The following is a 26,763-nucleotide window of genomic DNA, read 5'->3' as shown; positions in this document are numbered from 1 at the left end:
CCTATTATACATGAGGTTTTTTTTTGATTGTGAATTCCAACTTTTGTGTTTTACACACACACTTTGGCAGGCTGATCTTTTATACATTTGATGTGATGTGTCTTCTGTGTTGCTTCAACCTGAGGGTTACTGGATCTGACACTGATTCAAGACCAACCATTTCCAAAGACTTCAGACCCCAAACTTCACCTCCTCTACTCACAGACCTTGCTCTCTAAACAGAAATCTCAAATTCTGCTTTCCAGGACAGTAGCTAGATCTCGAGCTCCACTAGGTGCATCCTTTTTTGCTTGATTTCTAGCACTTATTTCACCTATTCCTCTACCCTTGTTATTTTCAGACAGATTATGTGTATTTTGGGTTTAGTTTTTGAGTAGGTTAGGCTAGCTTAGGTAGTATAGGTTTAGCTATTTATTTTCCATCCTTGTGTAAAAAAAAAATTATATTTTTGTAGTTGTGTTAGTAGTAATAGGAATAGCAATAGTAGGATTGTTAGATTTTTGAGTATACTGTGTTTTGAGTTGGTGTTAGTAATAGTAGGATTGTTAGGTTTCTCTCGTAAAGTGTGTTATGTTTTTGGTGTTTTCGTAGATAAGGATGTGGTGTGAGGCCACAAGCTCCATTCACAGGACTTACACAATAAGTGCGTACAGTGCCTCAAGGTCGCTCACTCAGAGACCCAGTGATCCATTTGTGAAAGCTTTGTATCCAGGGCTATCAATGAACAAAGTGTGAAGCAGGTCCTTAAGCGTCTTCCTCCTCCTCTGCTCTGGCTAGTAAATCTGACAAGAGCGATAAGGGTCACAGGGAGGGTACTAAGGACCCCAAAACCACTTAAGGTGGACTGCAAGCAAGTAGTTCCCCTGCTTATAACCAGCCAGACCTGAAGATCCAGAGATCTTTAATTCCTCTGGCTGCCTTGGTGCAGTCTTGGGATCTGACTACCTTGACTAGTTCTCCCTTGGTGCTGGCTTTTGGGAGATTCCTTTCCTGACGCTTAGCTTCCCTGGCTCCCTTCGATCAAAAGGGGATTCCTTGGATAGAATTCACTCCCCTTTTTCTCCCTCTGCTCCTAAAGAGTTTTCCAATGAGCCATCACCTTCTCTGCCCCAGATCAGATCTCAAGTTCAGGTCTAACCCTTGGAGTCTTTTACTGGTAGGCGGGCCTTCAAACCCTCCTTATCTTCATCCTGTTTAGGAGTATTAGACCTAGCAAATTGAAGCAGCTGATCCATTTTTCCCCCTGCAGGCTCTTATGAACACAGACTTTGGCTCCAAATAGCTTGTTTCCTCCCTTGGGTCTTGGGGGATCCAGGATTCCGAGATCCAGTTGCCTTGCCACCTTTATGGTTAGGTCTGATAGGTTAGCCGATTCCAGCTCCCACCCTACCTTAGCCTTCTCGACTTTGGCAGTTACAGAGCTAAGGATTCCAGGTCAAGGTTGATGTTTCAAGTCTCCGAGTCTTCCCTTCCTCTCGGCACCTCTGCACTCGATAGTTTGGCAATGATCTCTGTGTTAGGGCAGATGGGAGCAGCTCCAGAGTCTGGCATGTCCTTGGAGTCTTCAGATTCCAGGGGCGCAGACTCTGGATGGCAGTCTCGGTCTTCGATACAGCAGAAAAGATGTTCTCCGATCCGGAGACTGAAGGAGTGGTGCCAACCGGCATTCCTCCCACCTCGCTGTTAATGACTATGGACTTGCACCAGCCTGCTCTAGGACAGCCCACTCCGGCAGGCCTACAGACTACCCTGCACCTAGGTCCCCCTGCCTCTTCCACTTCTCCCCTGGATTCCCCTGTGCAGAAGGGTCATGGTAAAAAAGGGGTACAACAGGAAGTACTTGGATTCCTCCTCATTGAGGATACTAACACTGAAGGAGATGGGGTCCCCAAAATCCACCCCCCTGTAAAGATGCCTCTTGGTGATCTCATGCAGCTGTTTTGCCAACACGGGGGCTGGATAGCTGAAGCCACATCTACAAAGGAGTCTGTAATTTTGGAGACATTTGGGTAGCCCATCCACGTAATGAGTGGTTCCCCCCTCTGGACACATTTATTGCCTTAGTGCCTTGGAGGGCCTAGAAGTAGCCTGATATGGTGGAACCTATACCTAAAAAGCCCAATAAGCTCTTGGCCCCTTCCAAGGACTGACAATGTTGGAGTAAGGGTCTCGCTGTTGTGATGGTAACAGCCACCAAAAAAGACATCTAGGAAGAGAGTTCATCGGTCTACCTCATAACAGGGAATTCTAGGGCATTGGACCAACTAGGGAAAAGCTCCTATTCAACAGCCACCTTTGCTCTGGCAGCAATAAATTACCTGGCTCATTTGAAAAGACCTCAATGGCATATTGTGTCTAAAGCATAGAGAGTGGTTAAGAGACAAGTTTCAGAATCGCAGCAGACTCTGGAAACACAGCAGTCCACTTTGCAGTCTATTTCTAATCTGTCCATGTGTCTGCTCTCCAATACCGCCGATGGCACATCCTGAGCTGCTGGTGCTAGCGTTGCCATGCATCGCCACATTTTGATGAGGTTGTGCAACTTTGCTGACTACTTCAAGGCATTATTAATGCCCCCATCTGATGGCTCTTCACACTTAGGGCCCAACATTAAAGACATATTGACCAATGCGAGCAAGATGGGAAGACACTGTCTGCCAGAATGCATTTTGCTACTCCCCAATGGACCTTCTTGAGGAACCTGAAGGGGCAAATGACTCTTTTTTAGAAAAGTGCAGCAGTCTTTTCAGGATTCTCCGGTGGTGCGTTCCCCTCATGGCAGGGTGGGAGCAACCAGAATGGAAGCCACCTGTACAGCAGGAATAGTCCACAGAACAAGGGCTTCCACTGAGAATCTCCTGGGAGACTTTCTCAGCATTCCTGAAGGGTTGCCAGACTGTCCTATTCTGGAGGCAGTTGCGGGGTCACTTGGCTCTTCACTCAAAAACTAGGGAAACCATCACACTGGACGCATGTGTGTTAAGTCATATCCAGAGGTTACACAATTCCATTTTTATTTCCTCCAAAATAAAATACAAAGCACCTTCCTGATGTACCACCCAATCAGAGAAGTGATGCAGCTATTAAGATTCAAACACTGTTAGCAAATCAAGTCATCCAATGCAGACCAGGGGTCTATTTCAGTTTCTTTTTCATTCCAAAATAGAACAAGGACCTCGGGCCAGTTTTGGATTTAAAAAAAGCTGACTTACTTTGGAGAACAGACCATGTAAAATGGACTGCACTGTGACCATAAAGAACCTTTACTGAGGAGGGATGACTGGATGTGCTTGATCAATTTCAAAGACACCTACCATCATATAAAGATAGCGTGCCAGTCCAGGTGGCATCTGTTCTTCCAGCTGGAAGCCAATCATTATCGGTTCTCACCAGTGCTCCCTGGGTGTTCACCAAGTGCACATCAGTTATGGCAGCCTGGCTCAGGGTGCAGGGTTTCCAGGTCTTGCTTTACCTGGATGATTGGCTTCTCACCACCTCCACAAGAGCATCTTTAGTCAGGGCCAGGGTTCCTCACTCCAATGGTATCTTTCCTTGGAAATCACCACAAACTATCAAAAATCCAGCCTTCAGCCAATTCAGACATTGGAGTTCTTAGGCTGTCAGTTAAATACAAGAGCTGAGACTGCAAGACTTCTGGCACGCTGTGTCTATCCTTCTGAGTAGGCCAGTCTCTTACTGTATTACAAGGAACCTCTGGCTTCTCTAGTACTCAGACTCTTAAGACACAAGGATGCAGCAATTTGCTTAGTTTCCTTGGCTAGGTACCATATGAGGATACTGCAGTGAACACTAGTGATGCAATGGTCCTATCTGACTCACTCCATCGACCTTCCCATCGTGTTGACAGAAATCTGTCAAAGTGGGGGTTTCCAGTCTCTCCTAGTGTCAGTCAGGAGAGCATTAGTTCCTCCTCCCCCCATGGCATGTTCATGACGAAAGCTGCCTTCTCAGGTGTGTGTGTGTGTGTGGGGGGGGGGGGGGTGTCACAGGGCCTTGATCTACACTCAAAGCCAGTCTTCACATCAATGCCTTGAGATGAGAGCAGTCCTCATTGCGTTGCAGGCTTTTCAGGACTTTCTTCCCAAGGGTGTGAATTCAGTACAGACTGGAAAAATGTCGGTAGTTTTTTATCTGAACAAACAGGGAGAAACCCAGTCCTACCCTCTTTGTCTGGAGACCATGAGGGTTTGGCAATGAGTGATTACAACTCAACAGTTTTCACAATGCATGTCTCTGAGAAATCCAACTTTTTAGCAGACAGTCTGAGCAGGAACATCCCTCATCCTCATGAGTGGCCCCTAAATCAGAGGGTAGTGGCTGCAATCTTTTGGCATTGGAGCACTCTGTGTTGCAGTCTGTTTCCCCATCAAACACCAAGTGCAACAGTTATTGCTCCTTAGTTTCTCCACAGGGACAGTCACCTAGGACACACTCCTGTATGCTTATCCTCCTACTCCTCTGATAATAAAATGTTTCTCCAGAAAGCTGCCTACTACAGAGCAACTCTAATCCTCATTGCTGGCCCCATCAAGTGTGGTTGCCTCTTCTGAGGTACCCTCCTTGTGTGCTGGATCCTGTTCTGGATCTGATCTCTCACCCGGCGGGCTTGGACATGCCCAACCTCCGGACTCTCAAACTACACATGGTTTTTCCAATTCCCTTGATTGCCAGAGATTCCAAGCTTTCAGAAACAGTGATTCACACCTTGTCCTCATCTCAGAAGTAATCTACTCACAAAGTCTACATTAGCAAATGGAAGCATTTCACTTTTTGGGCAGCTTCTAAAGGTCTGGACCCTTTTTCAGTACCTTTGGAAGTTGTCCCGGATTTCCTTGCTGACCCATTTCAATTTGGGATCTAGTTATTCTACTAGTAAAGTGCAGTTAGTTACTATTTGCAACTTTCACACTGGCAGAGATAATATGACTGTGTCATCACTGATGATTTCCAAGACCTTTCTCAGAGAATTTTCTTTTTGAGACCCACTGTTTGGGGCCTGGTCACTCCTTGGCAATTCTTTTAACACTCTTCTATTCTGCCACAGTTTTGTCAGGATCAACTCTTTCTGGTGGTATAATATTGTATCCTTGCTAGTTTTGGATGCTTTCTCATGGCCAAGTTCAAAGGATACACTTGAAGTGCCCTTTCAATTAGCAGATCATATTGTGGAATACCAGTCCAGTTGCTTATTTATGGTTTCATAAAATGAATACAGTCTGTTCCTTCCAGTTTCTCTGGTACAGCAGAACATTTCAGGTACTATGCACACACTGTCTTCTAACTCTACCACCTTTTGAAACAGCTCTTTTTGAGAACCCTCATACTTAGCCAGCCTCTTCTTCATTCCACTCACTAATTTTTGCAGTTTTATCAGTTCATCTAAATAGCTAGTTAAGGTTTCTTCTATTTTTTCCAGACTTTTATTTGAACTGATATATTCCCTCAATGTTTTATTTATTTTAATCACCTCTGAGTACATTTGAGGTATTTTTCCTCTAAATTACTGGAAGCCATCTCTGTACCAAAGCTGAAGCTTGTACTGCTTTTTGCTTAACAGCTACAAAATTCTTCCCAGCCAGTGTTTACTTCTTCACCTTTTCTGGTTCATTTCCTTTTGGGTTTTCTAAATTTCCTATTTCTGACATCCAGACAGTGTGCTTACTAGCCAGGTAAATGAATTTTACTCAAGCTGACAATATCACTATCGTTCTTCTCAGTTTTTTTTTCATATTGGGAGAGCTGAAATTAAGTTATTGACCAGTATGCAACCATCTTGGAAGTTAGACTGACTGCTCTTTTTGCAGACATGCAGATCAACTGGTTCAATTTTCAACATTATTGACATCTGGAGTTTTGTTTTCAATCACTAGAGATTTGAAAAAAAAAACATTTTACTCCCACTGCCAAAACTGATGATGAATGACAGGAGGTAGGAGCAGCACTGTGTAAAGATTCTGTTCAAAACAGACAAATCAAGACAGTACTTCATCAGCTTCTAACAAAAACAAACAGCTTCAAAGGCATGCACTTATAAGGGCACATCCAGGCAACTAAGTGCAAGAAGGACATCCAGTCACTGAATACTTGTATGGCTGTGAGCTGTGATGGAATTGCTTCCAGTAGTTCAAAGTTTGAATCCCTCAAACTCCCTTTTCCTATGGTGTCACTGTGAGCTAGTGACTTAATCAATGTGCTCACAAGTTATCTCTGAAAAGGGGCATGTGTACACTGGGCTTAGGTTAACAAGTAAATAAAAATAAGTACTGGAAAATAAAAGTAATCTTAGAAAGTATAACTCCTAACCAACATGAGAAGAATGCTGGTGTGATTCCCAAAGATGTGGGCGATGGAATGTTTAAGATGCATACAAGGTGAAGACAGATGATGGATCTACTTAAGACCTAATTTTAATGCTGTCTTGAAGTAAATGCATCACGTTATAAAGCACCCCATCTGCTCTAACTGTAGAAGGAAATTTTCTTATGTTCTGACTGGCAGCATATGCCATACCTAGGTAGATACAAGCCTGCTGGCAGTTAGCAAGATGATTATTCTTTCCAGCTTGTCACAAGCAAAATCCTTTACTGATGAATGTCAAGTGGCCAATACAGCTCTGGGTTGCTCCTCATTACCTGTTATGGGATACTTTAAATTCCGCCTTCTGTATATGAAGCCCAAATGCCTTCAACAACTTTCTAAACTGTTTCATTAGCAAATCATTCACCTGTTCTAAGATGTCAGACAGATGAAGTCTGCTTGACTAAGCCAGATATTCAAGTTTTATTAGTCTAGGCTACAGCATACTCCTTAAAGGAAAGCAAGTTCACATGCAACAGCTCTTCCCACTTCATTCTTCTGTTGAGAGTACAAGGTGGTTATATGGGTTCCTCTATTTTTGTTCATTTGTATTTTTTAAAGCTGCCTTTTTTTCAGTGACAACAGCAATTAGAGCCCTGGACAACAGAATGAAGGCTCATTAGCAGATCATGCCCTTAACTCTCAGAGTTAAACTGCCAGTCTGTACTTGAGAATGTATAAGATGGTATAAGAGTTCTGCTTAGAGATTTGGGTTATATAGGTTGAGTTATCTGCAAGGGCTGGAAATGACAACCGAGTTATTCACCAAAGGAGAAAATGACAACTAAGGTCATCACATCAGATAAATAAAATGTACAGAAACCATTCTCGTTATTAGGTTTAGCTTGGAAAAATGCTAACTTCTATAAGAGGCAACCTACAGCTTTTTCTGGAAAAAAAAAAGCAGTTTTAGACTTAAGCTGACAAATATTTTAATACACTTAACACTTCCAAATGTCTGAATGCTGGCATTTAGTCAATCTACTTCTTACAGTACTGGAAACAAGCACATATACAAACATATATATCTTGCTTAGACAAAAGAACAACACACCAAGATGCATTTATGGAGTACTGTGAGCTACTTCCCAGATACTAGCATTCTAAAAAAATGGATCATGTTGTACTGGGGTTTACAGGCATAGCATAAATGAGTAATCTGTACTGGTGGCCACTCCCTACTACACAACAGAAAACACTGCATTCCCAACCAGAAACTCTGTTGAAGCAATGTCCCTTCATCTTTCTCAGTACATGTTGTAGTAAAGCAGGCAAATGGCTCAGGTATTTAAAGCACACACTCCCTCTACCAACTGGTAGAGAAGTCTTGTGGCAGTAGACATATACCCACATTTCTTAAAGTCGGATGCAGCTAAAACACAGCGCAAAACAGCTTTCAATGAACATCGAGTTATGAATCAGGCATTAGGATCAGGCCAAGCTTTAACTTTTTTTTGTTAATCACTAAATCAAAACTCACCTCCAAGCTAGAATAAGTGTGCAGTCAGCCAAGATACAAATCTTTGCCAATTCCTTCAGAGCATGATGAGGATCTTTCTAAAAAATAAAGAAGAACGGTCAACAAATGTTAAATAAATAAAAAAAAATAAATAAAATAAATAAAGAACACATACATACATTACTCAAGCAACAATGGGATCTGACAGCTAACAATGGTGCCTGTAGTAACTGACTGATACCTCCATATGGAATATAACAAAGGTAACATTAGATGGCATACATCTAATTTCTGTTTAAGCAAAGTTTTATACAGAACATATGATGAAAAATGAGAAACTGACTGAGAAATCTCGCTTCTTGCTGTATTTGAGGAAGAAGATAATCTCACTGCTGCCCCATCAATGATTTCAAACTGCACAAGTTCTGATTTTGAACTAAATTCTACAAAAGTTAGCCTGTCTAACGTTGGTTTGCCCCAAAGAAAAGCAAGTACTGAAATCTTCAAAGTATAAACACGACTAAGTTTCTGAGCATGTTGGGGGATGAACAGCTCAGTCATAGATGAGGAAGTTGGTTGACAGTAAAAATATTGCAATGTTTGCTGTATTCCAGAAGCATTCATTGCAACTCATTTTGTTTGAAGTGAATGAGCTTATGGCTAAACTGATGAACTGTGAATAGAATGAATGGTGAAGACGATGATGCTGAGCATGGCTGTGAATGACAGGATGCCATTTTCTGTCTGAAAAATAGAAGTGGAGTAAAGAGAGAGCAACACACTGAGTTCTATTTGTTACTGGATATTGCAGCATAAATAGTTAAAATGGAAAATAAGGGTGGTTTAAAGAAAGAATTTTCCAGTTATGGGAGTGCCAGATATGACAGAAGGTTAAACTGTGCTGAGGACAAAAAACTTCAATGGTGACAAACTGATTTTCTGGTGGACACTAATCAGATTGTGAAAGTTTACAGACTCCCTTTGTCAGTACCAGATGTGGCAGTAAGGAATCCTACAGTTGTTGTAATTCATGCACAAAAGAAAAAGATAAACAAAAACCTAAGAGGGAATAGCCTAATAGCCTGTTTAATTGGGAGAATGATGTATTAGAATATTTGGGTGTTAGTATAAAGAGTGCATGGAAAGAGTCTGTTAAACTAAACTACAATAATTTAATAACCAACATTAGTGAACTAATCAAAAGATGGAATAAAATGCTCTTTACAATGGAGGATAGGCTCTCTAATTAAAATGATACTTTTACCTAAAATTTTTGTTTTACATACAGTCATTGATACTACTTAAATTTTTATGTTTCCCCTTAAAACCTAGGATTGCATATAAATGGCACATTAGAGTTTGGAACAGTAATGGGATAGCATTCCCTAGCTTAGCTCTTTATTCCAAATCAGTTATAATTAATGTAATATTAAATTGGATCACACCTACCTATATTTATGGCTGGAAAACAATACAAGAGATTCATATAACTGATGTCAGAACTATAGAAAACCAATTTAAGGAACAATATGGAATATGTAGAGTTCATTGGCTTTTACGTGAATTTTGCTAATTTAATAAGAAGTTTGATCATTGTATGGCATTAATCAAATATTTAATAACTTTAAAAATATAACTGATTGTGATTACATTAAACAATTTTTATTTCTTATATTCCCTATAGCATACTCCCCCGACTGCCTTGAGTCTTTCAACATCAATGCAATGCCAAAATTAAAGAAAAATAACTTGATATTATGGCATCAGTTTATCGAAAATAAGAGTATTAAACCACTAAACTCTCTTTTATGTAGTTTTGATGATAGTCAAGACGGCTGTTTATACACTCATTACGGCAGTTTATAGAAAACAAAATGAGAGTATCAATCAACTTAGAGACTGAATCTATACCTAGTTTGATTCAGCTTTTTATTAGGTGTCAGACAGAATCAAAAATTACGTATCTCACCTATCTATAAGATACTAAGAGACACAAGTTTGACTCAGATTTTTGGAATTACTATGTAAAGATTAATGGAGAACAAATATCTGATGTATCCAAAAAATTGTTATTGAATTCTAAGTATGGTACCTCTTCTGTATTATAATGGAGATTGTATACATGAAAATTTATGAATAGGAGTTTCTATACTCCACATAAAATAAATCTTATACTCACAAACAGTGAAAGTAAATGTTAGAAATGTGATGAATTACTAGAGGTAAACTGGGTTCACATGTTCAATGAATGTAGAAATGTTGTTCAATACTGGAAAGACTTCAGATATTTTGTAAATGCTTTATGGTCTGATAACTGTCATATTTCTAACTCACTAATCCTATTCAATGTTCCTATACTTAATGTAACACCTAAATCTCAGATTCAGTTACTCTGGTCAATTCTTGCAATTGCAGAAAAGCTATTACTTTGAACTGGAAAAGTAAACAAGATCTGATGTTTAAAGATTTTATTAATTTAGCAAAAGTTGTTTGCAAAAAAGAACTGCAAACCATTTGTTATAGAACTGATAACATTACTCATAAAAAATAGCATGGCAAAAATAGGAAAACCTTTTGAACAAATACTGGTAACGTCTCATGGATAAAATGATTGTTTATCATGGATGAATGTAAATATTGTAAATAATTTTGTTATTGTTTTATTGTATTCGTTATACGTACAGTTGCGTATGTTTTATTATAATGACTCTTCTATGATGTTAATGCACTCCTAGCACTCCAGGTCTTTACTATACAGAATGACACCATGGTCCAGAAGTAGTGCATTTTAACAGACTTTATTGGATTCAAAAAGTCCCAAATAGTATCTGTCATGGCCAGGTATACAGGGCCAGGAACTGTGAACTGCCTTAAGGCAGCTGGGTGGGGTGTTAGGCAGATACATTTTTAAGAGCTAGAGGAAGAAAAATTGCTACTGAAGATGTTTGACTTCTTAATGATTAAGATAACATAGCTTTCATCTGCCATAAGTGATCTATCCTTTATAACAGGATGGACAGATTCCCCATCTCTCACAATGGATGGCCCCATGATCCCACTATGAAAACGTGCCACTGACCACAAAAGCTCCATAATGGGCTATGTCTTGGAACTGATATACAGTCTAATGTTTAGCAAAGGTGTTTAGTCTTCTCCATACAGCTGCTGCCTATGATCCACAGTTGCATACTTGAATGTCCAGTGAAGTGACCACTGCCTTGATAGACTGTAACTTCAGTACCATAAGAAGCAAAACATGACAGAATTGAAAATCTGTCATGAAAGGGTAAGCTTGGAAAGCAGCACCCCCACCCCTCTCTGGGAAGCACAGGACATGAGCAGATGATCAATGGGTCTTATCACTGTAAATTCTCAGAATCCCACACATGGCCATGCACTGTAGTAGATACTCTTCCCTGTTTTGGTAGTTACAGAAGTTAGTCTCAGCAGTCCCTTTTGACGAGAAGAAAAGGTTGGTGTGGAGCATGACTCTGGACTAGTGGAAGATCAAACACAGGAATTTGACAAATGGGGTGTGTAATTTCAAGAATCTCATGGTAGACTTAATTATGAACAGGAGCAAGTCATTCCAGGAGAGAAACCTGAGATCAGTAGATGCTGCAAGGACAAAGGGTTTCTTAATCAATTTCTCTGGTAAGAAGCTAAAGTCTCAAGGAGAAATTGGGTTCTCAGTCTCGCAGAAGTCTTATATAAACATTAACACTGTGAGGAGTACTTTGCTTGCCTTGTCATCTGACAAATGAAAGACAAACCCTGCACTTTTAGGGAACAACAACTTAGGCCTTGCTCAAATAACTCTGGTAAGTACCGTGGAACAGGTTCTACTTGAATTCCATCTTTACTGGGCCAGTGTTCAATTTTTTTCCACTTGTTTCTATAGGTTTCCCTTGTATATAACTTCTGAGAGGCTGTCAACATTTCCTTCACCTTGTCTGTGAAACCCAGACTGCCCACTGCATTCAGAACTGGAGTAACCATACAGTCACTCTGAGGAATTGGACACCTGGGTGATATCTTCCTAATGGGCAATATATTACGCCCATGAACGGATTTAACCTAAGTCAACTTTCATGAATGGGGAAAGCATCTGAAACCACACCTGTACTGACCAGTAAATAGTCACTAGCATTTGTTCATACTGACTTTGAAGACTGTTTTTGAGGATAAGCAGAAAGTGTGTGTGTGTGTGTGTGTGTGTGTGTGTGTGTGTGTGTGTGTGTGTGTGTGTGGGGGGGGGGGGCAGTTGGAAAGATAAGCATAAAACGGCAGCTCTGAGCATGATCCCCACTAGAGCATCCCACACTGCCTTCATAAACTGGGCAAGTGGTGGGTGAGGAGTGGGAAGGAAAAACTTAAAACAGCTGTGGCCATGAGCCCACCAGAGCACCTCACACTACATAAACTGGGCAAGTGGAAATTTTGTGCTGCTTTCCTAGGCAAATCATGCACTTAAACTAGGTGCCACTTATGGTGATCTGAAGCTCAAAGGCACACTCCCTGAAAAAGGGAAGATGCATCTTGTTAATGGGAAGGAGTCAAGCCAATGGGCATGAATGGCAAAGTCAGAATACAAGATAAAAAAAAGCATACTCATGGTTAAAAAAGGAAGAACTCGACAAAGTAAACAAGGTGCTAATGAGCAAACTGTGCAATCCAAAACAAAAATGATCGAAGAACTTGCCCAAACTTTAGCCGCAGCAAAGAACAACTGGACAGTTGGCAGCACAACAGTATTAAGGGAATATCACAAGAAAAAAGTCTCCAAGGAGGATCCCTGTGTTCGGTTCATCCTGTTACTTGCTTATAAGAAATGACAGATCCTAAGATACTGATATGCAAAAATAGTCTCTTCTGGGGACCGTGCCTTGAACAGTCCATCTCAAGTAATGCCCCCCCCCACCCCACCCCAACTGGGAGGCGCCCGTGGTCAATGTGGCTTTCTGGGGAGAAAGAATAAATGGATGGACTTGGACAAATTTCTTCTGAGTGTATCCACCACAATAGGGATTTTCTGTAAACCCGAGATAATTTTATCGGATGTTGTAAGGGATGTCAAAGAAAACACCATTGCATTGCTAGAGTCCACTGAAGAATTCTCATATGAAGATGAGCAGTGGGTATTAAAGTTACTGCAGCAGCCACTGACCCTAGGGCTTTAAGCACCATTTTTGCAGTGGGAGAAGGACAAGAAAGAACCTGTCTGAAATGTGACTTATTTTGAGGCAGAAGAGTAGACAATTGACTGCATCTAGATGAGCCCCTGCAAACTCCAAGACTTGAACTGGTTGAAGTTGTGATTTGGCTAGATTGATTGCAATTCCCAGAGAGTGAGATCATTGGAGTAAGTAATCCCTGACTTGTTCCAAAAGATGCCTGGTGGGTGCGGTAAGGAGACAGTTGTCCAAGTCAGAAAAAAGTACAGTTTTGTACCTACCATAAATGTAGATGTTAGAGTGCTAATACAGCTGCAGTCATAACAGATGGGTTCTCCTGCCGTCAGGCAGGTCCTCAGTCGGCCGAATTCCAAAGTCTAGGTCCGGCATCGGTTGTCGTCGCTTCTTCCCTGATGTCAGTGCGACAGGGGTATAAAAGAACCAGCCGACGCCATTTTCTTCAGTTTTTCTTGCCCCAGATGTCAGGTGCCCCCAGAAGGAAGGCAATACATAAATTTGTGTAATAAAGCAATGCCATATAGTCAAACTACAGTAGTGCAAGCAAATACACCATAAATGAATACCCCAATCAGGTTTTATGAGGAGGTGTTAGCCAATAGGCCTGTCCCAAGAGGGGAAGGAAGGAGGGAAAACTGGACTGCAGCTGTATTAGCACTCGAACATCTACATTTATGGTAGGTACAAAACTGTACTATGTTCATCGTGCATACAGCTGCAGTCATAACAGATGGGTAGAATCCCAAAGCTAAGAAAGGGGTGGTAGGCACTAGGTGGAACTAGGAGGAGCTAGGATGCCCTGCAAGACTGCAGTGGCAAAGCCTGCTCTAGTTTTGGAGTATAATGGTAGGTGGTAGTGCTTGGAGAAGGTATGCACAGAACTCCAAGTGGCTGCTTCCAAAATATCTTTGGTAGGAACTCCTCAGAGGAAAGCTGCAGAGGTAGCTGTGGCCCTTGTGGAGTGAGATCTGATGCCTGTAGGTACAGTTTTGCCATGAAAAGAATAGCAAAAACGTATGCAGTGGGCTATCCATTTTGAGATTGTCTGTTTGGAAATTGGCTTTCCTTGAGCTCCTAAAGCATAGGACACAAAGAGCTGTTCTGATTTTCTGAAAGGCTTTGTTCTGTCCAAATAATAACGCAGTTGTCTGTGGATGTCCAAGGAATGTAGTAATCTCTCCCCTTTGTTTTGAGGATTAGGATAAAAGGTAGGTAAGTGTATGGCCTGATTCAAAGCTACCCTGGATACCACTTTTGGCATAAAGGACGGATTGGTTCGTAAGGAAATTCTGTCCTGATGGAAGATGATAAAAGGCTGCACAGCCATGAGAGCTTGTAGTTCTGAAACTCTACGAGCTGAGGTAATAGCCAGAAGGAAAGCTGTTTTCCAGGACAAATATTGGAAATCTGATGAGGTAGCTGGCTCAAAGGGAGGCAAGGTCAGTCTTTCCAGAATGAAATTGAGATCCCAAGCAGGTATTGGTTATTTCCTTGGGGGTTTTAGATTCTTAGCCCCTCTGAGGAACTGTCTTAAAAGAGGGTGAGAGAATAAGGGTGGATCAGTGTTGTATTCTGCAGAAATGGCTGAGGCATGGATTTTGATGGAGGAGAATGAAAGTCCACTGCTCAGCAGCTCAGCTAGATACTGTAGTATTTGAGGTAAATTCAGTTTTCCAGGATCCTGGCCCTTTTTCTCATTCCAGACACAAAACCGTTTCCATTTTGCGGAGTAAGCTTTTCTAGTTGACGGCCTTCTGGCCTCCAAAATGACATCCTGCACCTCCTTGGAGAGTAGGGTCTGCTGTGATGCTAAGGAATCTTCCATGCGGCTAGATTGAGTGTTTTTAGCTGGTTGTGAAGAGTTTTGAAGCTGTGCTGAGTCAGGAGAAGGGGCATTAGAGGCAGGGTCCATGGTGGGGAATGCGTCAGGCTCCTCAGGAGTGGGTACCAGTGTTGTCTTGGCCAGTCTGGAGCAATGAGAATCATCTTTGGCCTGTCTGCTCTGGTTTTCAATAGTACTTTGTGCAGCAGCAGAAGAGGTGGGAAGGCATAAACTGTCATTGATATCCAACTGAATGAGAGACCGTCCACTTTCCAGGCCTTTGGATGGAAAATCCTTGAGCAGAATTTTGTCAATTGGTGATTTTTGTGGGAGGCAAAGAGATCTATGTCTGGCCTTCCCCATGCACGGATTGTCTCTGTAAAAACTTTTGGATGCAACTTCCATTCGTGTGGATCTGTCATTTCTGCTTAGGTTGTCTGCCAGCGTGTTTTCCTTGCCTGGCAAGTACTGTGCCTATAGTTCGATTTGTAAGTCCATGGCCATATTCCAAAGTGACATGCCAGTCTGCATAGGGGATATGAATGTGTTCCTCCCTGTTTGTTTATGTACCACATAACTGTGGTGTTGTCCGTTCTTATCAATAGTTGACCTGGTTGCAGAAGGTCTTTGAAAGCCATAATAGCATTTTTTTACTGCTAGCATTTCCTTTTGATTGATGTGAAGGTGCTTTTCTTTTTGGGACCATTTGCCCTGAATGCACCGATCTGTCATGCGCGCCCCCCAGGCGTAGTCCGAGGCGTCTGTTGTGATGACTTGATTTGCTTGAGGCTTGCTGAATGGAAGACCTGTGTTTGTTTGGCATGCTTGAGCCCACCACAGAAATTCCTTTTGAAGACATGGAATTAGTGGTATTATTGTTTCCAAACTGTGGCTGTGTTGAGACCATAGGTTTTTCAGGTACCATTGACGTTTCCTCATATGCAGCTTTATACATGGGATTAGTAAGATGCAAGATGCCATGAATCCCAGAGCCTGCAGGATTTTCCTTGCAGTCAGCCTGGTGCAATTTGCTAGTGCTCTGAAGTATTGAGTTAGTTGCCCCTGCTTCTCTGGCGTGAGGTAGGCCATCTGAGTGTTTGTGTCCAAGTTGGCACCCAGGAAAATTATTTTCCGAGAGGGTATTAGTCTTGATTTCTTTTTGTTGACTGTGTATCCCAGAGAGTTCAACAACATTATTACATAAGCTGGATGTTTCAGAAGAATGTTTATGCTGTCCGCTTGGATCAGGCAGTCGTCCAAATAGGGATATATTTGTATCCCTTGAAGTCTGCAGTAGGTAATTACTGATGCCAGGCATTTCGTGAATACTCTGGGTGCAGTAGATAAGCCAAAGGGCAATGCAGAGAATTGATAATGGGTTGAACCTGCAAGAAATCTGAGGTATCTTCTGCAATTTTGTCTGATTGGGACATGCAGGTATGCGTCCTTGAGGTCCAATGTTACCAGCCAAGACTCCTTGCCCAGCATGGGAAGAAGCTGCTGTAGAGTGAGCATCTTGAATTTTGGTACGAGTAGAAATGTGTTTAAGATGGATAGGTCCAAAATAGGTTTCCAGTCTTTTCCCTTCCTTGGTACCAGGAATAGTCTGGAATAAAAACCTTGACCTTGTTCGTGCGTAGGTACCTCTTGAATAGCTTTCATGTCTATGAGATCTGTAATTTGCTTTTGTGCCTCTGCCCTTTGATTGTGTGGCAGGTTTGGCATGCCTCTCATTTTTGGAAGGGTGTGAAAATGGAATCTGTAGCCTCTGTTTATAATGTCCAGGATCCATTTGTCTTTTGTGACAATATGCCAATTTTTTGAAAATAATGCCAGTTTTCCTCCTAAGGGTGCTGCCATTTGAGTCTTGCTTGGCATGCAAAGGGGAAAGTCATTGGGCTTGCTTTCTGAATGGTTGCGAGTTATCCTCACCACCTCTTTGTGTATGAGCTTGCCATTGTCTGCCTCTAAACGATCCTTGGGATTGTCCTCTGCCCCTCGGGTGCCTGTATCTACCTCTTTGGGGTCTGTCCGTGGCTGGAAAGGACCAATTTTTGGAAGGCCAATTTCTACTGAAACGTGGGGGTTGTACCTGTAGAAAATCTTTCACAGTTTGCATTGATTTAGCCTTTTCCTCCATTTTCCTTAATACCTCCTCAGCATTAGCACCAAATAATACATCCTTTTGTAGAGGGGCATCTAGTAATTTTGCTTTGACATGATCTGGCAAGGTTTGTTCCTTGAGCCAGGCATGTCTACGTATGAGTGATCCTGTAACAGCAGCTCTACATGAAGCCTCTAGAGCATCAAAACCACATTGTAAGGTATGCTTACCCACTTGTTCTGCACTATGCATCAAATCCTGCAACTCCTTCAAGTCTGGTTGTTCAGGTTGTGACATTTTACTTTTCAATTGTGATAACAAAAACTGTTGTTATTTTAGCATATGGAACTGACAGTTTAATGCCCTCATGGTTAAGGTAGCCGAGGTATAAACCTTTTTTCCCCACCTTTCTAAGGATCTGGAATCTCTCTTGGAAGGTAATGGATTTTTAGCAGTGGAGGCCTTAATTCCCTTGGGGCCCTGTGAGATGGTTTCTGGGTCAGCAGCATGGCTTTTGTATAGAAATTGGTGCGAGTCAGGAACCCTGTAGTACCTGTCAGGCTTGACTGGGGCTGGAGGTAGAGAATCCGGGTTAAGGCAGGCCTCCGAGTAAACATCATCTAGGATGTCCAAGACAGGAGGTATAGCCAGAGGCCTGTGCTGAGGTAGCATGAGAAATTCCCTAAGCCTTTTCTTGGAATCTGAATAATCTTGGCCTTCCCAGTGGAAGTGTTCCCTTAGGGTATGCAAAGTTTCCCCAAATGAGTAATCCTCTGGGGGGATACAGAAGGAATGGACTCCTCTGCATCAGAGTCTTCAAAAGGGGAGTAAGAATGTTCCTGATCATCAGAGTGCTCTAAAATAATGGAGCCCTGATCAGAGGAGGGGGATTCTTCCTCCACTCTGGGCCTTTGTCCGTGGGGTTGAGAACCCTGATAAGAGTAATTAAATCCTCAGCCATTTTAAGCATCTGTTTTTTAGGCATGGGGCCTGGAGATGGGCCCTGTGTAGCTTGTCTCTTAGAATACAGGGCTGCTTTAGACTTAGTGAAAGCCTTGATGGAAAAAGAAGAGGAAGGTCTGAAGACACCTTGAGAGGAGGTAGACCTGTCCACATTTTGAGATTCAACGCCAAGAGTGGCTTCGTATCTGTAGTCGGGTGTGGGCCGAGGAGCCTGCGACCTGGCACAGGAGACACCGCCAATGAAGTGTCGCCGGTAGTCAGGGGCTGCGAGGCTCGCTGAGAACCGGACCACGTATAGTCGGCTTTGGCGTGGTGTCAGTAGAGGCCGCGGACCTCGTGTGTCGGTCCTTATCTTTGCGCTTTTTAGACAAAACTGGAGTCGGAGTATCCGACGACATAATATAGTTAAATGTTTTGCCAAAATAATGCTGGGCGAACTCCGCCCGACGCTTAATGGTGCGTTTGTTGAATGTAGCACAAAAGCGACAGGCCGAGACATTGTGGTCTGGGCCAAAACAAGGAATACAGAGGGAATGGAAATCCTTATGCGGTATTTGCTTCCCACATGAAATACAATTATTAACTTTGTCTGACATCGGTCTGAGGCAAGAAAAGTTTCCCCAACGGGGTACTTAGCTTTAGAAGACTTCGGTTTCAAAATTTTCGTAATTTCAGGAGCTGGCCGACCGGCACTTGCAAACTGCTTCTGCTTCGGGCACCGCGCGGCAAGAAAGACTGGGGAAAATGGCGTCGGCTGGTTCTTTTATACCCCTGTCGCACTGACGTCAGGGAAGAAGCGACGACAACCGACGCCGGACCTAGACTTTGGAATTCGGCCGACTGAGGACCCACCTGACGGCAGGAGAACCCATCTGTTATGACTGCAGCTGTATGCACGATGAACATCACCCTGAATCGGAGCAATCTTAGATGAGCTGCTGCCACTGCAATGTATTTGATGAACACCCTGGGGACTGTAGTGAGACCGAAGAGCAGGGCTCTGAACTGGTAATGACTGGCTCCCAGCTGGAAGCATAAGTATCCTTGAGAGCGCCTGTTCATTTTGGTGTGAAAGTCAGAGTCTTGAAGACTGATAGAACACATCCAGTCATCCTTCTGTAGGACAGGCAGAATGCACTGAACCGTGACCATTTGGAATTCTTTACAAACTGGTTCAGATAATGGAGATCCAAAATAGGTCTTAGGTCTCCAATTTTCTTTGGCACTAAAAGGAACCTTAAGTAAATTCTGGATCATCTTTGGTCTGGGGGGACCTCTTGAACGACTCTTTTGTCCAGTAGCTTTTGAACTTCTACAGCTGCTAACACACCGATCGGGTGGAACATAAGGGAGACATTTTATTTTTCTTTGGGGAACTTGTAAAAAGGGAATTAAATATCCTCTGGATATGATCCTTTGCACGCATGAATCTTTTGTGATGGCTGTCCAGGCTTTTAGGTGCAAGGACAAATGCCTCCCATGACCATCTATAGAGAAGGACAGTCAGGCAACCTTTCAGGAGTGCTGAAAGGATCTTTTCCAAGAAGGAATCTCGAGACTCCAGATTCTGTGGACTCCCTCCGCCTGTCCATTTTCATTCTTCCTCAACAAATGGGTTCAGATCCCACCCTTGGCTCTGACAAGGCCACTTTTTCCGGCTCATGAAACCCAAAGGAATTCTCAGATGGTAACCCAGCTGCACTGATTTAGAGGTTTTATGAATAACTCAATTTAAAAAAAAAAGAAAAATCTAGCAAAGCTAGACTTCTAAAGTACAGTTGTGTACACTTACCATAAATGTAGATGTTGGAGTGTATTCACTGTTCCAGTCATTACAATTGGGTTATCCTGCTGGCAGGCTACCCTCAGTCGGCCTGAATTCCAAAGTCTAGGTCTGGCGTCAGTTGCTGTCGTCTCTTCCCTGACGTCAGTATGCCAGGGGTATAAAAGATGCAGCCGACGCCATTTTCTTCAGTTTTTCTTGCCTCAGATGTCAGATGCCCCCAAAAGGGTAGGCTAAAAATATGTCAATAAAACATGCATGCACCAAAGTATATATTTTGCCTTCATCTACAAGCAAATACACCACATAGGTTGTACAGAATAGAGAAGTACAGATAAGTTCCAGCAAAGAAATGGGGGATGGCGGGTGGGTAACCTGGACTGCAACAGTGAATACACTCTAACATCTACATTTATGGTAAGTGTACACAACTGTACTATGTTCTTTGTGTTTCACTGTTGCAGTCATTACAATTGGGTTGAATCCCAAAGCTAAGGTTGGGAGGCTGGAGCTAAATAGCATTAGGGGCGGCTATTAGGCCCTGCAGAACTGCAGTGGCAAAGGCTACCCTGGATTTAGAGTAGAGTGGTAAGTGATAGTGCTTTGTGAAAGTGTGCACTGAACTCCAAGTAGCAGCCTCTAAAATGTCTTTAGTTGGTACTCCCCTGAGGAAGGCTGCTGAAGTGGCTGCTGCTCTGGTTGAATGTGGCCTAATGCCCTTAGGTACTGGTTTGCCATGTTGAGAATAGCAGAAACGAATGCAGTGGCCTATCCACTTTAAAATAGTCTGCTTTGAGATCGCCTTTCCTTGTGATCCTGCAGCATATGCCACTAGTAATTGCTGTCTTTCTGAAAGCTTTGGTTCTGTTCAAGTAGAAGCGTAGCTGTCTGTGTATGTCCAAAGAATGCAGAATTCTCTCCCCCATATTCTGTGGGTTTGGATAAAAGGTAGGCAGATGAATAGTATGGTTAAGGGACACACTGGACACTACCTTAGGCATAAATGTCGGGTTTGTCCTCAGAGAAACCCTGTCTGGATAAAAAATTATAGAAGGTTCCACAGCCATGAGTGCCTGTATCTCTGAGACTAGTCTTGCAGAAATTATTGCTAGGAGCAGAGCTGTTTTACAAGATAAAAACTTTATATCAGCTGCAGCGGTTGGCTCGAAAGGAGGCAGAGAGTTTTTCCAAGACATAATTGAGGTCCCATGCAGGTATTGGTGATCTCCTTGGAGGCCTTAAAAATTTTTGGCCCCTCTGAGGTACTGCCTTAACAAAGGATAAGAAAAGATTGGTGGCTCTGTATTGTAATGAGCCGAAATGGCAGAGGCATGAATTTTTATAGATGAAAAAGATAGGCCTTTGTCCAGCATCTTAGTCAAGTATTGCAAAATCTGAGGGATGTTTGGTACAGCTCTGTCAATTCCTTGTACCTGGTTCCAAGCACAGAATCTCTTCCATTTTCCAGCACAGGACTTTCTAGTACTAGGCCTCCTGGCATCCAAAATGACATCCATCACCGTTTTAGTGACAGGTGTGTTTTGTATGACTACATTATCCACCATGCTGCCAGATTTAAGGTCTTGAGTTGGCTGTGCAGGATCGGATTGCTCTGCTGGGACAGTAGATGATGTACTTGAGGTAAGGTCCAGGCTGGGCATTGAGACAAGTTCCTTAGGATTGGATACCAGTACTGGTGTGGCCAGTCTGAGGCAATCAGTATCATTTTTGGCTTCTCCTGTCTAACCTTTAGGAGTACCTTGAGGAGGAGAGGCAGAGGAGGAAAGACATATACTGTTAAGTTTTTCCAGCTGAAAGATAGGGCATCCACTTTCCATGCTTGTCTGTGGTAAGTCCTTGTGCAGAATCTCTTTAGTTGGCAGTTGTGAGGGGAGGCAAATATATCTATGTCCGGGCATCCCCATTTCCTTATCATGCTGAAGACTTGTGGATCCAATTTCCACTCGTGGGGATCCATGAGGTTTCTGCTTAGTTCGTCTGCCAGATTATTTATCTTTCCTGGCAGGAATTGTGCCTGCAGATGTACTTGGTAAGTCAATGCTGTGTCCCACAAAGTCATGGCCAGTCTGCAAAGGGGGTAGGAATGATTGCCTCCCTGCTTGTTTATGTACCACATGACCGTGGTATTGTCTGTTTTTATCAGTAGTTGTCCCGGATGAAGTAGGTCCTTGAAGGCTGTCAGGGCATTTTGAACAGCTAGCATCTCTTTTTGGTTGATATGTAGATGCATTTGGTTTGTGGACCATGTGCCTTGAATGCATCTTCCTGCCATGTGGGCTCCCCAGGCATAATCCAATGCATCCATTGTTAATGTCTGTGTGGCTGTGGGTAGAGTGAATGGCTGTCCCTTGTTCTGGTGACAGGCCTTCGCCCACCATCGAAATTCCTGTTGCAGGCAGGGGATGAGAGTAACTATTGTTTCCAGGCTGTGGCAATGTTGAGTCCAAACACTTTTTAGGTACCATTGAAGTTTCCTCATATGCAGTCTTGCATATGGAATAAGTAGAATGCAGGATGCCATGAACCACAAAGCCTGCAGAATTTTTTCTGCAGATAACTGGGCCTTTGTTACCAACAGTTTGAAAATAGAAGTTATGTACTTACCATAACGTTCCATGTGGAGTGTTCATCTCGCCTTTGTTCTTACACATGGGTTCGGAGCCGATCCTCGGCTCCGTGCCGGCCTCTTGCAAGCTCTGCATCGAGAAGAAGCTCGAGACAATCTAATACCCACAATCCCCCTCTGCCTTTACCTCAGATCTAGTTTGCAAGCAAACCAATCTACATAACAGCACATTCATGCCATACATCTATACATACATAAACAGACACATATAAGTATATGTGTATACCAACTATGTACAGAGAATAATGACAGTAGCAAAAATGCTTCTGGCCAGGCATCAAAGAACGTTCTTCCTAAGGGTGGGAGGGTGGGACTGTAAGAACAAAGGCGAGATGAACACTCCACATGGAACGTTATGGTAAGTACATAACTTCTATATGTGATAGTGTTCAATCTGCCGTTTGTTCTTACACATGGGTAGCGCCCTAGCTCCTAAATCCTGAGGAACTCACGGGAGGACGTTCTTGAGCACAGTGGAACCAAAGGTTGCCCTGTCCCTAGAAACCTTATCTACTTTATAATGAGAAATAAATGTATGTGGCTTAGACCAGGTAGCAGCCGCACAAATAGCATCCAGAGGTAGGCGAGCTGCATGAGCCAAAGACGTAGATATTGATCTTGTGGAATGTCCCTTGGGTTTGTTTAGAAGGGGTTGATTTGCAGAATCGTATACATAGATTATACAATCCGTTAACCACTTTGAAAGAGTTCTTTTGGTAACTGCAAGTCCTTTCCTGCTATCAGCAAAAGCCACAAAGAGTTGATCTGTTTTCCTGTGATCTTTTGTTCTATCCAAATAAAACCTTAGCTGTCTGTGAACATCCAATTGTAACATATACTCCATTTTGTTGGAGTGGTTTTGAAGAAAGTGGGTAATTCAATGGACTGATTAATGTTGTTAATAGAACACACTTTAGGGAGGAAGGATGAATTGGTTCAAGAGAAACTCTGTCAGAGTGAAAGATCAGATAAGGGTGCTTGATGGAGAGAGCCTGAAGTTCAGACACTGCCTAGCAGAAGTAATGGCTACCAGAAAGAGAGTTTTCCAGGACAAAAATTTAATGGGCAAGAAGAGGCAGGTTCAAAGGGGCAACATTAATTTAGATAGCAACAAGTTTAGACTCCAAGGTGACGAGGAGATCTGACCGGAGGTCTAATATGAAAACTCCTTTTAAAAGGCTTTACAAAGTCTGTGAGCCATGATAGGAGCTCCACATTCTTCCACATGGAAATTGAAATGGCAGCCAATTGAACTCTTAGAGTAGCAGGAGAAGCACCCTGATGAAATAAGTCTGTTAAGAACTCTAAAATCTTATTCAAAGGAGCTGTAAAGGGATCAACGTGGTGTGTATTCGCCCAGAATACAAACCGCTTCCATTTGCTAGTATATGTTTTAGTAGTGGAAGCCTTATGCGAAGCCACTAATATATTCTGGACTGCTGGTGACAAGAGATCAGACCTGGCTAAGTTGGGAATTGGAGCAGCCAAGCTGCTAGATGGAGTGACAGAAGCGGGATGGGGAACCCCTGACGAGTGAGTCAACAGATCCGCTCTGGGTCCAGAATCCAGGGTCCCCGAATGCAGTGAATTTTCAGGGAGGGAAACCAAATTTGACGAGGCCAGAATGGAGCAATGAGAATTATCGTCCTGTGAAGGTTCCTGGCTTTCTGGAGAAATTTCGGTATCAGAGGAAATGGAGGAAATGCGTACAGGAGTCCCGGGGGCCAATCGTAAACCAGTGCGTCCCTGGGGACTTCCCCTGGAGGGGGTAATAGGGCAAGTAGCTCCTGCATTTGGCGTTCATTGGAGACGCAAACAGGTCGCAGGAAGGCTGGTCCCATGTGCGAAAAATCCTTTTCGCCACTGACTGTTTCAGAGACCACTCGTGCGGTAGCAGAATTGCTCTGCTCAGCCTGTCGGCTATGACGTTGGATGACCCCGGGATGTGCGTTGCTATTAGAAAGCGACCCGTGGACTCTGCCCACTGCCAAATTCTCATGGCCTCTCTGCATAGTTGATAGGACTTGGTTCCCCCTTGTTTGTTTATATACCAGACTACCGACATATTGTCCGTCTGAACTGCAATAGTCCCTAGAGGAAGAAGGGGAGCAAAGTGTTGCAACGCTAGAAACACTGCCCTCAACTCTAGAACATTGATGTGCAGATTGTATTCCAAATTGGTCCATTCGCCTTGGACTGTCTGTCCCTGAAAGATGCCCCCCCACCCTATCAGGGAAGCGTCCGTGGTCACCGTAACTGTGGGCGTGGGTAATACAAACGGCCTCCCCTGGGAAAGGTTGCACGTTTGTAGCCACCAGTTTAGATCTGTTTTGCAAGTCTTTGTTATGAGAATCTCGTGTGTTAGAGGTAGTTGCTGGAATGACCATTGAGCAAATAGCAGCCATTGTAGGACTCTCATGTGCAACCTTCCCAGGGGAATTGCAATAAGGGAGGCTGACATGAGGCCCAACACCTTCAGTATTAGGTGTGCAGGAGATTTCCTTGACAAGAGTAGAAGACGAATGTGAGTCTGCAGTGATGATATCCTTTCTGGGGGAAGCCTCAGAATCAATTGGCGTGTGTTTAACTCTGCTCCTATGAACAAGATATTTTGTGATGGCTGAAGTAAGGATTTCCCGAAATTTACGGAAATCCCTAGGTGAACACACAGTTGAAGAACATAGTCTCTGGCCTGCAGTAGTTGACGCCGGGTGGTGGCTGAAAGGAGCCAGTCGTCCAGATACGGAAACACCTGGAATCCCTGACGTCTCAAGTGAGACGCTACCACTGCCATGCATTTGGTGAAGACCCTGGGGCTGAGGTCAGACCAAAGGGCAGGGCTCGAATTGAAAGTGACTGGCTCCCAGCCGAAGCGCAAATGATCTCTGGATGCCCTGGCCATTTTGATGTGGTAGTATGCATCCTCTAGATCTATTGAGCACATCCACTCGTCCTTCTGTAGAAATGGAAGGATCGATTGAAGCGTGACCATTCGAACTTTTCTTTCTTGACGAAAGTATTGAGGTAACTCAGGTCTAGAATGGGCCTCCAGTCCCCTGTTTTCTTTGGAACTAAAAGAACCTTGAGTAAGTCCCGAATCCTTGCTGGTCCGCTGGGACTGGCTGGATGACTCTTTTTCTAACAACTTTGAAATTTCTAAAGCTGCTGGCTCTCGCAGATGGGGTACATCTGGGAGTCTTTTCTTTGGAATGGGATAGGATAGGAAGGGTATGGTGTAACCTCTGGTAACTACGCTTTTACCCAATTGTCTGTAGTTATATCTTGCCAGGCCTGAGGGTATAAAGCTAAGCGACCCGACTGCCTCCAGAGCAGGACAGTCGGGCCTCCTCTCAGGAGTGCTGGAAAGGTTTACCAGGAGTGTTTCCCTGTCACCTTGATGTTGCGGACCCCCTCTGCCGCCAGGGCGGCGTCTTCCACCTCTGCCCCTCCTCTGCCTCTAGAGGGCATCACCCTGTGTGCCGGAAAGACCCTTGATTTTGTTTCCGAAACCACATTTTCCCACAGCGTTGCCCTTTGGGGTACGGTCTGGTTGGGGTGGAAAATGGACTCCGACAGCAGACAGAGTCTTTCCCTCTTGTTCACACTGGGTAAGGGTCTCCTTTACCTTGGGGCCAAAAGAGTGGCACCGTCAAATGGGGCGTTTGTAAAGGAAGACTTGAAGGCTTCCGCGAAGGAGCATAGCGCATCCAGGATTGTCACGAAGAGCAATCGCTGAAGCTGCTGCCCTACTCGAACCTTCGCTGCGAGGAAATCAGCCTCATGGACGAGTTAACAATCGATGTTAGGGTATTAAGTTGCGCTGTCACTTTCTCTGAGACAGCTGCATCTGTAGTACCCTGGAGGGTATCTCCCAACTCTTTGACTAGATCCCTCTGCAGACGTGTAAAATGGGTCAAATAGTTCAGGGATCGCATGGAAAAAGCCGCTGAACTAAAAATGCGCTTCCCATATCTATCCATCGTCCTAGAATCTTTATTAGGTGGATGGACAGACGAAGAAGACTCCGACATCTCCTTTTTCGTGGCTGCAGCCACCACCATAGCGTCTACTGGAACTCCTTTAGTAAGGTAGGACTTATCCTGAGGTGCTGTGATGTACTTGTTCGGTTTCCTAGGAACAGGTTCCACTGTGTCAGGAGCCTCCACGCCCTTCGAGCAATAAGTTCCATTAGTTCGTCAAGGGCGGAGTGACCCAGGAGGAGGAAGGGCGAGCACCAAATGCCTTCAGCAGAACTGACTCATCTTCAGAAGGGGGAAGGGACCGCCAGTCACCTCTCTGTTTCAGGTTCTCCAAAATGCCTGAAAAAGAGACATCTTCTGAAGGTGACTTAGGGGACCCTCTGACTCATCTAAGTCAGTATCAGATGTTATGGATTCCTGTGGAGAATCCAAGTG

The 26,763-nt window shown here is 43.5% G+C and overlaps 1 protein-coding gene across 4 annotated transcripts in view; it reads right to left on the bottom strand.

Annotated features, from left to right (window-relative positions):
* Positions 1 to 26,763, bottom strand: part of ERCC1 (ERCC excision repair 1, endonuclease non-catalytic subunit) — a 1,099,273-nt gene that overhangs the window by 431,580 nt on the left and 640,930 nt on the right. For all 4 annotated transcript variants that reach the window (XM_044084339.1, XM_044084340.1, XM_044084337.1 and 1 more), the window contains one exon: positions 7,859 to 7,935. In XM_044084339.1, coding sequence (XP_043940274.1) covers positions 7,859 to 7,935 — 77 coding nt within the window. The remainder of the gene's footprint in view (positions 1 to 7,858; positions 7,936 to 26,763) is intronic.

The sequence above is a fragment of the Protopterus annectens genome, chromosome 9.part0, assembly GCF_019279795.1.
Source record: "Protopterus annectens isolate FY-2018-M chromosome 9.part0, PAN1.0, whole genome shotgun sequence".
NCBI lineage: Eukaryota > Metazoa > Chordata > Ceratodontiformes > Protopteridae > Protopterus > Protopterus annectens.
The sequence above is the reverse complement of the archived record's forward strand: the minus strand, read 5'-3'. Positions and strand labels throughout refer to the sequence as shown.